A 12,805-nucleotide genomic window follows, 5' to 3' on the forward strand; every position below is an offset into this window, starting at 1 on the left:
AATGGGCCATGGAACCTCTCCTTCCAAACAAATTTCATCCGGAGCTATCTTCATGGTAATAGAGGGATCCCTCTTCTTCATAAGAGAGGAGAATCTAATGTGGTGGCAGATGCGATTGTAAAGCAAGGTCTCTTGAGGAGGCACAATTTGTTGCCTGGATCTAACCTATGCTTTTGTTAGATACCCTTGCCTGCTTGTAATGTTCCTGCTCTTATGGCTGTTTTTTTTTTTGAAACAAAGGAGCAATACTATTAAATTACGTTAACGTTTAGTACATTTGATAAAGTAGCTAAAGCATTTAGTCTATCATGTTCATAAAATTTAATACAATTCGGGGGAGAGACACTCAAAATACAGAAAGTGTTAAAGCCATCCGATTTCCCTTTTGCATCTTTTGCAATACTATCCGCAAGTTTGTTTGCTCTTCGTCCATTGTAGGTGAGCCTACTAGTTGTGAATGAATAAACAAAGCCCTTATAGTCCTCACCCAGGCCCAAGGATTATCATGGCACATAGAGGTGGGAATGGGCCAGCAGCACGCGGCCCGGCCCAACATAATTTGGGCCCAGCCCATTGTCCGCTACGTGGGCCGCGGGCTTGTCATGGTCAAGAAATTTTATTTTAGGCCCGCATCGACACGAGCCCATGTGGGCCGACCTGTGGGACGAATGCTCTTTTCCTTTGTTTTTGGCCTAAGACTGTCAAAAATACAAAAAAACAACATAAAACACGAGTCAGGCCCGCGGGCCTGAGCCAGAACGTAGACAAAATCTGGAAATTCAAGCCCGACCCGGCACATATTCCCTTTGTTTCAAGATATAAGACACGTACGATGTTCGAGGTCGAACTTTAATTTTTAATTACTCTTAATATGTATGTTGATAAAATTTTTTAAAAAATAATTTTGTATAGTATTTTTCATGACGGATCCAATGATATAATTATATTTTTCATATTATAAGAAATATTTTTGGTCAAAATAAATTTTATAAAACATAAATATACCTTATATTTTGAAACGGATAGTGCATCTGTGCATCCCTAGTTGGCTTCGGTGGTTGCTAAATTTGACGCTTGCAAGACTTTTATGCCATTACCAAAACCTGAAGAATAATCGAATCATTTTCAGAACTCCACTATAATGTTGAGAAGAAAACCAAGCAAAATCGAGGTGAAATTAGAAGATAAAGAAGAACTTCAACAACTCCAAACTCGTTACAACACCCCTTCTTCCACTTCCGCCGCCGCCACCACTTCCACCGCCACTACCTCCACCACTCTTCTCCAACACTTTGATCGTTCTTCCTCTAAACCTCAACGTATTGGTCTCTCTTCCCCTTAATTTCCCCAAAGAATCTTCATTTTCATTTTTTTGGGATAATTCTCAATTACCCAAATTTAAATTTGTCATTTTGATTTGTGGGTCAACCCTAATTTCCCCAAAAAAAATTGTTTTTGTTTTGGTAAATTATTTCAAAATTATCCCAATTTTTCCTCTTTAAAAAGATTTGAATTTGAGCTAATATTCATTTTCATCTTTTTAAGGATAATACCAAATTCAATTAATTTGTGGGTCAATCCTTATTTTCCCCAAAAAAATTGTTAGGTAAATTATTTTGAAATTATCCCAAACAATTTCTCTATAAAAAGATTTGATCTTGAGCTAAATTTGCAAAACCCAAGTTGAAAAAATGGAAGTGGAAGTGAAGTTGAGATTAGCAAATTCAACAGCTCACCAATCTCTTTCCTCTGTTCTTTCACCTTTTCTTCGTCAAACACATTTTCAGCACAACATCTTCTTCGATGGCGCCGTTTCAGAGCTAACCTCTCATCGTGCTGTTCTTCGTTTGCGTTTTTATGGTGAGGATCCTCAAACAGCAGAACGCTGCGTTTTGAGTCTAAAAGCAAAAGCTGTGCTTGTTGATGGGGTTAGTAGAGTTGAGGAAGATGAAGAAGACATGGACCCTTTTGTGGGCCGAGAAATTTGGGCCAACCCAAATCTTATTGGGTCTATTGAGTCCAGGATTTTGAGGAGGGTAAGAGATGAATTTGAGGTTAAGGAAGAAAGTGGGTATGTCTGTTTAGGAGGGTTTAAGAATGTGAGAGGGGTTTATGAGTGGAAAGAGTTGGAATTGGAGTTGGATGAGACTCTTTTTGATTTTGGGACTTTGTATGAGATTGAGTGTGAGAGTGCTGAGCCTGATAAAGCTAAGGAGATGATTGAAGAATTGTTGAAGGAAAATGGGATTTTGTATTCTTGTTCAAAGATGTCGAAATTCGCGATTTTTCGATCTGGGGAACTTCCATTGTGAGTGGTTTTGTGTTTTCATTGGCTTTGAGATACTTGCTTTGATGTTGTATGTGTGTTGGTTTAAAATTGTTCATTTTGTTTTGGTTCAATGTTTTGTTTTCCATGTTTATATTATTGCAATTGAGATATATCATGATTTAGATTGCTTCACCATTTAGATATCACTATGTATGAGTTTTATGTTTTGATTATTGGTCTGCTTTCTTTTTGCATATGGTAACTGATAAAATGTTTGGTAGTTGGGTTGATTCTTCGAGTTCGTAGAATTGATGGACCTAGTCTAATTAACCAGTGATAGTGTTTGAATCAAGAAGACCATTTTTAAATTGATGAAGTAATGTTTAATGTGACTAAGTTATCCAGTGAACTGTAACGAAAGGTTGATAGTTAACCAATTTCCCAAGTTTATAAACTGCATAATGTGTTAATGCCATCACTTATACAGATCATGTGATGAAATTTTCAGCTGAGGAGCTTGAGTTTAGATTGATATTGTATGCTCAAATATCGGGATCTTCTTTATTGTTTTAGTGAGTACGTATATAAATTCTGGTAGGACGCGATTGAGGTATGAGCGTGGTTGAATGCCTTGATGTACTTTCAAATGCTATGATCAGCACTATTCATGGTCTATAAGTATTGATACATTCTTGAATTGATGCTTGCTTGCTGAAAAAAGCATTGCTCATTTGGAGATGATCTGGTAATGTTTTTGGTTATAGTCAAGTGCTCTTCGATTGTCCTATGAAAGCCTTTTCCTTCACCAATATAAGCCTTTTCCTTCTTTTTTTGATGGGTTGGCAAGGATGGGTTTTGGGGGATAGCGTGTTAGCAACAGCTATCAAAAATTGAGCCTTTGTGTTGGAAAGATGTTACAAGTGGATAATGAGTTAATGTTAGATTGACTTGAACTGCCTTTATGGAAAATCTTATAGAATGAAGTAGCAGTTTCCAATGTGAAAGGAACTCAGAAAAATGAAGTCTATCTTAACACTAATAACAACCACCTAGTATGAATGCCACCATGTTTAAGGGTTTGAGCTTTGGGGAGGTTTAGATGTATATAGCCTTATTCTCAAGACCTCAACTTGGGTAAACATAAAGATGATGTTCCTTAATGACTCACAAAGGAAGATATTTGTTGTTACTCCATAGTCCATACATAAACTACATTGTAGAGTCTTAAGGAGTTCGCCCGATGAAGAGCTACATGCTAATGCTCTGCAAGCATCCCAGGAAAATGGTGATATGTAGCATCCTTTTTCAATATGATTAGACTTTTGGAGCGTAAGAGCATGCCAAATAGCTTGTCTGTTTGTAGGAGGTTGGATAAAAGAACTTCTTATATGATTGAAGTAGTCAGACAAAACAAGCTGTAGACCGTAGTGTTTGTGACAGTTGTGCTATAGGCTCTGATAAGGGGGATGTCATATTTACATTTCGGAAGCTGCTTCTTGTAGCCGGTGGATAATTTGTTCTCATCTCTGGTATTCTTTTCCGCTTTAAAGTTTCTTGAAATTGCATAGTCCCAGTTCTTGTGGTGTCTCAGTTTGCAGCATTATATGTGATGGTTAGAGATGAACTAAGGAACTTAGTGTCTTAGGTAATATCAGACGCTGTCTGAATTCGAGAACAGAAATATCTGCTGATAGTGAATGTCAGCACAAAAATGACATGCTAAATGCAATTATGTTGACGTTATGATGTGCAGATATACTAGGCAAGGTTGCGTAGATGTTTCAGAGAGACCACATTTTTTTACCCTTATTTTTTTATTCGCATTTTTCGGGTTGAGACCACATTTCAACTCATCTAAACTCTTTTTTTTCTCTTCCTTTAAAGGGGATTATACTCTCTCTCCCCCTCCCTAATATAAAATCACCTATTATCATCCATGGCATCTACTTTTTCTTTTTATCTCATTGAAAAATTGTTCACTATCTTCAATCATATATGTGCATTTTAAGGGCACTATAACTCATTATCACCAATCACATCCACATTTTGTATATACCGCTACTGCCCTACATCTTGAATGACCCACATAATACTCTCCCTTCAATCTTTGTGTCAAAAGCAAATGAGTACTGTATTTTGAGAAAGGAGGTTGTCTTTATTTGTGTGCTTGGTACTTCACCAACTTCCCGATGATGCTGCCTTTAGAATGAACAGTATGGTGTTCCATTTTTTTTTTCTAGTTATTTCTTAACTAGGTAAGCATAGATGCTTCTACAATTTGGCAAGTTTAGTGACCGATACTCTGCATATCAACATGCGTCCATACATGGACACACATATTTTATAACTTGAGATTTTCAAAACCATCATTTTTCTGTGTTCATATGGGTGAAAGAACCAGCATGTCAAGAGAAGCTTGTATGTGTGGCATCTAAGAAGAGCATTATTCTTCCTGCAACTGTCTGGTCTATTGTTTGCATCTTATGCTCATGTACTCCCCTTGTGTTGCAGGTTCTGATTTAAATCATTTACAGAATATACCTTGATGCTGGTGCAGTGTATCTTCCAGCTCTAGTATTTTATGTGGCTGATATCTTGATGTAGTGTTTATGAATTGAAGTCCTTATGTTTGTCTTTGAAGCTAATAAGAGCTTATAATCTTACCCTAAATACCTGTTCTTGGGAAGCTTCATTTTCTTGGATATGCAATTGCTTTACTTTTGGAATTCTTTTTGGTAAATTGTATCTTATTCTGGTATAGCAGCATATAAGATATCCAGGTCTTTCCATTTCATAAGTACTTTGCAAACATTGATTTCTTTGAACATGCTATGTTATTTGATAAACGCCTTCGGTATACAACCATAAGTGCGAACAGTAAGCATTAAATATATTTCTTGAAGTGGGCATTATTTTAGGTTCTGATTGAAAAAGATGACATGCTTATTCTAGATGCAAGCAACAAACCGGACATTGATGTGCAGCAAAATAAGCTCCTAAACTAGCTTGGACTAATTATCCTAGATTAGTTTTAACAATTGGTTTACTATTTAGAAATTGACCATCCCAACTTGGTTAAGTCTACGTGTCGGTCAAAATGGATCGGGTCATAATCGGGTCAATTTTTGTTCGGGGTACGGTCGTGTCGGGTTCGTTTGGGTGCGGGTTAATATCGGGTCGGGTTATATCAGGTTTTCAATCTCGCAAATAAGTATAACATATATAAGACTAATGAGAGTAAATTAAATAGTTAATGGAGAGTGGCTAAATCATATATAATATTTCATGATAATATTTTCCTTAAATTTATTTAAAAAGTAACTAATATGACAACTTTTCGGGTCGGGGGATTGTGGTCATCATTATCGGGTCAATTCGGGTCGGGTAGATTCGAGTTCGTGTCATATTCGGGTCTATTTCAATTTGGGTTCGGGTTGTTTCAGGTCATTATTTTCGGGTGGAAAACGGTTTTTGGGTCGGGTATTCGGGTTGGGTCAACGGGTGCGGGAATTTTGTGGGTATAGTTAAGTCATAGGCCATTACATGTTCTCACTTGTCTGCCTAGCAGACTAGCTCAATCTGTTAAATGCACCAGCCAAAACAAATTCCAATTAGTTTAGATAAGAATAAAAAGTTATTAACTCCTAAATTTCTTAATCCTATATATCTTTCCAATGATGTTCACTCGACCAAGCTTTTGACTTCAATGTTGTAGCACTTGTCTAGTCCTCCACTTGTAGGTGCTGTCAACATTGCAAGAATTACTGGGCCTTGTTGGTTTGAAGCAATCAAATTCAAAATTCACACCAATAAATTCAAAGTTCAAAAACTCATGTGCATCTTATCTATTATGTCCTTCCCTCCGCAAGGACATTGCAGTCTGCAAATGTATTTATTGTTCACATGAACCTAGAGTCATTGTCTATCTTATGACTACAAGCCCAAGTTTATACTTTTTCCATTTCTTTTTCGAAAGAAAAAAGTGCAATATCTAAATGGTGCATACATTTATGCGTAGAACATGGTGCACACATGTATATGGTTAGCAAGCCAAATGAACATATGTACATTTTTGACTCTTTTTGTTATTGGTTGTTCTGTTCATAATCTAGTCCTTCATGTTCATCGTGTGTATGATTTTTATCCAACGAACGTGTATATGTACTAATTTGGGAAAAAAGTAGGGGTAATATCAAGAAATCTAAACAAAGAAAGTTAATACTATATAGTAAAGTTATTATATGAATAAAGTAAATTAATGAGTATTTTTTCAACTACTTCAAGTAATAAGTTACTTATTATGACATTTTCAAATAGAACAAAATTACGTGTTTGAAATTGAAAAAGTGTTGCAACTAAAAGAGAAAAAAAAAAATATACCAACAGTCCACCCAACAAAGAACATACATAAGCTACTTAATAATTTATTTGACACAAGGAAACATTCAAATCAAAATAATCAACCATTCTACAAATGATTGCACAATAGAGCTAGCAATGTTTTCCAATGTGTAACCACCATGTGAAAGCCCTAACCTGACCCAAATAGACATTAATCCTGAAGCCTCCCACCTTCTATTGAACTCCTACATTGGAAGCTTAAAAGAAACAAAGTTGAAAAACCCTAAGAAACCTAAACTCATTCTCAGTTACTTTCTCTTTTTTGCGGGAGGCTGGTCATCTTCTTCCTCCTCTTCCTCGTCTTCTTCCTCGCCATCCTCATCATCGTCGTCATCATCATCATCACCACCGTCCTCATCATCTTCCTCGTCGCTACCCCCTTCACCATTAGCTTCTGGTGCATCCTCCTCCGGGTCCCCCTCGTCATCGTCATCTCCCCCACCTTCTCCTCCTGAGAAATCTTCATCCCCATCATCATCCTCATCTTCTACACCATCTCCATCTTCTTCATCGTCGTCGTCCTCTGTGTCACTGGCATCTTTATTCTCAGGACCAGGTTGTTCTGTTTTCCGGAGTTCATCAATAGGAAACCTGTGCGGTTATCCTTAAATAGTTAATCAGGAATGCTCTTAGGTTTAGGAATATACCAACTCCCTATATCCAAGAAGTTAATCAAGCAAAATATTTCCCTAATTGTTTGATCCATTTCCTTTCCAGGGGGTTAAAGTTGACTAAATTTGATTGTAAAATCCCGTTAAAACTAAGGAGAAAAATATCATTATATGGGATCTTGTTAGATTTCTCCGAACGAACACACATATTCAGCATATTAACTTTTTATAACTTTTACTAAATGTGATCAAAGATAGAAATACTCAAGGCCTCAAACATGTGTCTCGGTGACCTAGAAAGAGAAAATAGAGCAATCATTCAAGAGTGAAGGGAGTATACCTGTTCTCAATAGCTGTCAGTCCAGATTGCTCACGGACACCGCCCAATAGAGCTCCTGTCTGAAACCATTTCAAGTAACATCGATTTAGCATCATCTGATTGTATTTTTGCATCAATAAAATTGATATTGAGCCAGCTTTAGGAGGAAGCATGAAATTCGGATAAATTAGAGAATTTATAAAGATATGTACCAAATATGAACAGATATAGCAATTTATTAATCATCTATTATAAAGAAAAACACAGCAACTATCTTCCATACAATGACCCCAAAGCCTCAGCCTTCTACTACACTACCAAGTCAATTATCTAGTACACCCTAAGGAACAGAGGCGAGTTAAAGAAATGAGCACCAGAAAATGTATTTCTTATAAATATTGCCTTAGTTTAAAATTGGGTTTACATTACAAGACATTAAAAGAGACAACAACTGTAGCCGAACAAAGAAACACGTGGCTTAGACTCTAGCAGGACTAGCATCTCGACTGCCAAACAAGACTAAGTATAGATCTCTCAATCAGGCCAGACACAGCAAATGAACACCAAATAAACATTTAAAATCTACAATGTTAATCCAAGAAGCTCTGTATGTCAATAGACTTGCACCCCTGGTAGAAGGATAGTTCCTGTCGTTTGCCTAAAGCTCTTTTATGCTCAAAAACTGAAACATGGTAAGCAAGAAGCACTGTTTCCATCTCAGTAATATTTACTTGAGGAAAGTAACATTATAAATTCCTTTGCGAAGAAAAAGAACTTTTAATCTCTCTCTAAAAGTGCAAAAGTCTGTTGTATATATTGACAAGAGCGAAATCCAGAAAGATCACATCTAACAAAGAAAAGACGTCGTTCCTACAGAAGTTCGTTTTATTGCAGAAGTCACACAACTAATAGCAAGACAAACCAATAGAAATGCGAAAAGAACCCCAAAGATATAGCATGTAACTATGCAATTCAATATAATGACAATTATATAACAGCCACTAGCCATAACACATACAGTACATGAAATGTGGTCAGCATATATTTGCTTCCAAATCCAATTGAATCAAACCTAAGATCATATTGACCAGAAAATTTAACTGCAATAATACCAATTTAGATCTTTTATGAGTCTTTTTTATGTTCACACATCCTACCTAGTACCTACCCACCAAAAATAGTGAGCTAAAATTATATTTGCTTATTACAACTAATTTTTAATAATTAAAAACTGATTTTTACTCATTGAAACTGATTTTTGCTGATTAAAACTGATTTTTGCTGATTAAAACTTAAAAGTGACTATTGCTAATTAAAATTGATTTATATTATTGCTTTATATTCTCTTGTGAAATTCAAAGATTTTTACTGAGTGAAACTAATTTTACTAAGTAAAGCTGAATTTTATTACTTATTATTAAGTTGAAATGAAGAGGGTTTGACAAAGAAACTGATACATGAGTAATTGGGTAGTACATAGTGAAAAAAAAGGAAGATAAAGGGCTAGTGGATAGAATTCTTCTAGAGAAACTACAACCCAGATAAACATATTGTACATCCAACTATCCCAAAAGCAAGAAAAAGCATTTACTAGATGAAAGTTCCAAACTTTAAATCCCTAAAAAAAAAACAAAATTAGCATTTATATAAAAGAAACATATTAAGAAAATTTTGTAAAAAAAAAAAAATCAATTGCACACCCTAACAAATAGAAAAATTAAGCTAGAAAAATGTTGAACAAAAAAAAAAAACAATTAAAAATTAGTAACTAAATTACCCAACAAAAAAAGGGGAGAAAATTGAAGTTTACCATAAGCAAAATGCAAGCAAGAGATTTTCCAGCAAGCAAAAGAGTCTCTAACATCACAAATTCCAACTGAGAGAAAGACATGATTTTTCCCAGTTGAGAGCTGTAAAACCCAACTTCCATAGTTCCAAAACCCTGCATATTTTTTGAAGAGGAGAATTTTGGAAAAAAACAGAAACTAGAGAGAGAGTGAGAGTAAGTTAAAAAGACAAAAGTATTGAGAGCAAAAAGAGTGAATTGGGGCAATCCCAGGCAAAAGGGTATGTACTAGGGTTCGTTTTTCAGACCGGAGAAAAATATAGTGGACCCATGAGAACTTCATTTAGGATTAATTGAGGTTATTGTTCAAATTAAGCTAAACAACCACACATGCATGACCGTTGTTAATGGAGGTATTATTGGAAACCATTTTTAAAGTAGGGCGTGTAGTATTTTTTTTAGGAAAAAGCTAAATGCAGCCCTAAGGGCTGCATATAAGAAGCTAAAAATGGAAAAAACAAGCATTAACTGATCATTTATTACATAGACTAGCTTTCCACCCGTGCAAAAATGCACGGGAGGTTTTATGTAGAAATGGTTTGGAGCTGTATATAATGTACGACAACATTATTTTGTATATTAAGTAGTTGTTTTTATTTGAAATATATTGAATCCGTGATTATTTAGAATCCATGTATTTAAGATTAAAAGAATATAAAATGTAAAATTATATTTAATATACATAAAAATCCTTTGTTATAACATTTTAAACTTTAAAAATATTGTGATCGTGATATATACATTTATAATTACGTAAATGAAACAAAAAACACATTAAATTGTGGGGGAATACTTTGTTTATAAATTTATGATTTTAGGATGTTTCTCCTAAAATCATGATTTGAATAGTAGCTGATTGATTTCAAGTTTTCATAATCATATTGTGTATTAAAAATAAATTTTAAAACCGGCTTATGACCCGTATGTTTAGTGATTGATGTAGCTAATATCATGATAAAACATGTGACCAACCAACTATTTTTTTTTTTTTTTTTTGCTAAGCAAAGGTTTGCTTTCTCTTAGTAGGTTTTAGGTTGTAACTGTTTGCTCTAATTAATATAATTACTTGCTTAGTAAAAAAAAACTTTCTTAAAACAAAATAAGTTGAATGAAGAAGCTTTTGTTCTGCCTATCGTTTTATACAGAGGCTCATATAAAAACACAATACGCAACACTATTGTCACTCGATCATGCAACAACTTTTACTCCTTTGTTATAACATTTTAAACTTTAAAAATATTGTGATCGTGATATATACATTTATAATTACGTAAATGAAACAAAAAAAAAACACATTAAATTGTGGGGGAATACTTTGTTTATAAATTTAAGATTTTAGGATGTTTCTCCTAAAATCATGATTTGAATAGTAGCTGATTGATTTCAAGTTTTCATAATCATATTGTGTATTAAAAATAAATTTTAAAACCGGCTCATGACCCGTATGTTTAGTGATTGATGTAGCTAATGTCATGATAAAACATGTGACCAACCAACTTTTTTTTTTTTTTGCTAAGCAAAGGTTTGCTTTCTCTTAGTTGGTTTTAGGTTGTAACTGTTTTCTCTAATTAATATAATTACTTGCTTAGTAAAAAAAACTTTCTTAAAACAAAATAAGTTGAATGAAGAAGCTTTTGTTCTGCCTATCGTTTTATACAGAGGCTCATATAAAAATACAATACGCAGCACTACTGTCACTCGATCATGCAACAACTTTCACTCCTTGCTTTTTGCAGTCCCGCTCAACTCCTCTCTCTTATTAAACTATCTTATTACAAATTTTTATTTTTTTATGATATGATTATCCAAATTGTATTAAAAAACAATCTCAAAGTTTTATATAGCATGTTTTTCATCAAAATGAATGGGGTTATCTCTAAATTTCTAAGTGAAAAAGTTAATTTAAATAGACAATCACTCAAGAAAATTATACAAATATGGCATATTTTTGTCTTGATTTGCCTTTTATTTCTTAATCACCATATAACCTGTGTTCTTTTCCATATTCTTTTCGATTTTTAGAATTGTATTGTAGAACAATTTCAAACTTCTATATTTACATTCCAACATACTCGTGAAAGAGATGTATCTCGTAATTTTAGGTTGAAATATTTATTATGGCCTTGTGATCAAAAAATTTAGAATCTTGTAATGAGAATAGTTTAAAACTGGCTTAGGACCCTTATGCTGCAATATTATGCATGACTTGTGAATTATCTATAATTAGTAGTATGATTGTTCTTATTTTATTAGAACGGACCTTATAAAAAATATTCTAAGTTTTAATTAGAGAGAAAAGAAAATTAGAGAGAAAATTTCAGCCTACGTGGCAAGACATGAACCTTCCTCTGCTCTCTCCTTCATCCTAATTTTTCCGGTCACCTCTTTGCTTTTGCCACGTGTCATCTTCATTTGAACCTATTGCTTTGCTTTACCACGTGGTAATTTTAATGTAAGGACAATAACATTACTTTAGGAAAGAATATGATGATATTACTCTAGGAAAGAATATCACTTCGGCCATCAGTTCAAGCAAATCGGTTTTATAGGTGCGATAATATTACTTTATTTAATTAGAATCTTTACTTTAGGAAAGAATATGATGATGAAGCAATAATCTATGCAAGCAAATAGGTTTTTTCAAGCAAATCAATTTATACACTATGTAGACCATGATGAGGCAATAATCCCATTATTTTATTCAAGCAAATCGGTTTTTTTTAATATTATTCTAAAAAAAACACAATCGATTATGGGTCCTATATAATACCGATATCAATTCTTTAACGGTCACTACAATACAATACATAAATCATCTCATTACTTAATAAGATTAAATTTTTTTTGTTATAATAAGATTTTATAAATATAAAATTCTGAAAAATAAAGTAAAATTATAATAAATCAGATTTTTTTTTTGTGAAACATGTTTTTATTTATTAAATCAGATTTTTATCTTTTAAAAAATAAAATTTTCAAAATCAGAATTTTTTTTTGTAAATCAGTTTTTCGTCCAAAAAAGAAATTAGAGAGAAAAGAACATTCCGAAATTATAACTTGAGTTGGTTTTGGGAAAGGATTAGATTTATTACAATTAGTGAGTGAGAAATATATTGAAAAAATCAAGATTGTAAGTTTTAACAGCTAGTGAAAATTAATTTAATATATTAGTAGTATAACTGTCATTTAGGAATTTATAATTGAGATTGAAATATGGATGAATGAACATTTTTATTTTCTGGACAATCAGTTTATATTAGAGTGTGATTACATGAACATCTTATATAATAACATTTTTTACCTTTATTTTCCCGCAACTATAATAACAATTCTTGGTGGGTGAATTTTGAATTTTAAAT

The 12,805-nt window shown here is 33.6% G+C and overlaps 2 protein-coding genes across 2 annotated transcripts; one reads left to right on the forward strand and one right to left on the reverse strand.

The window, feature by feature from the left end:
* The first annotated feature begins 1,341 nt into the window (after positions 1–1,341).
* LOC104901939 (triphosphate tunnel metalloenzyme 3) lies at positions 1,342–5,066 on the forward strand. The gene is made up of 2 exons (XM_010689565.4): positions 1,342–2,308; positions 4,781–5,066. The coding sequence occupies exons 1-2, from the start codon at positions 1,692–1,694 to the stop codon at positions 4,785–4,787; spliced, it is 624 nt and encodes a 207-aa protein (XP_010687867.1). The 5' UTR covers positions 1,342–1,691; the 3' UTR covers positions 4,788–5,066.
* A 1,589-nt stretch (positions 5,067–6,655) lies between these two features.
* Positions 6,656–9,677, reverse strand: LOC104901940 (uncharacterized). Its single transcript, XM_010689567.4, has 3 exons — positions 9,411–9,677; positions 7,622–7,680; positions 6,656–7,261 (listed from the first exon to the last, which is right to left on the reverse strand). Exons 1-3 carry the CDS (start codon positions 9,546–9,548, stop codon positions 6,919–6,921), a joined length of 540 nt encoding a protein of 179 aa, XP_010687869.1. The 5' UTR covers positions 9,549–9,677; the 3' UTR covers positions 6,656–6,918.
* Positions 9,678–12,805: the final 3,128 nt, after the last annotated feature.

This window comes from Beta vulgaris, chromosome 8, assembly GCF_026745355.1.
Source record: "Beta vulgaris subsp. vulgaris cultivar EL10 chromosome 8, EL10.2, whole genome shotgun sequence".
Classification (NCBI taxonomy): domain Eukaryota; kingdom Viridiplantae; phylum Streptophyta; class Magnoliopsida; order Caryophyllales; family Amaranthaceae; genus Beta; species Beta vulgaris.

Bases quoted from the DNA above. Each gene is read 5' to 3' on its own strand.
- LOC104901939 (XM_010689565.4), top strand. From the start codon at position 1,692: ATGGAAGTGGAAGTGAAGTTGAGATTAGCAAATTCAACAGCTCACCAA.
- LOC104901940 (XM_010689567.4), bottom strand. From the start codon at position 9,548: ATGCAGGGTTTTGGAACTATGGAAGTTGGGTTTTACAGCTCTCAACTG. The intron at 7,681-9,410 runs GTAAACTTCAAT...AAATGGTTTCAG, and splicing joins TTGCTTGCATTTTGCTTATG to ACAGGAGCTCTATTGGGCGG. The intron at 7,262-7,621 runs GTATACTCCCTT...ATAACCGCACAG, and splicing joins CTGACAGCTATTGAGAACAG to GTTTCCTATTGATGAACTCC.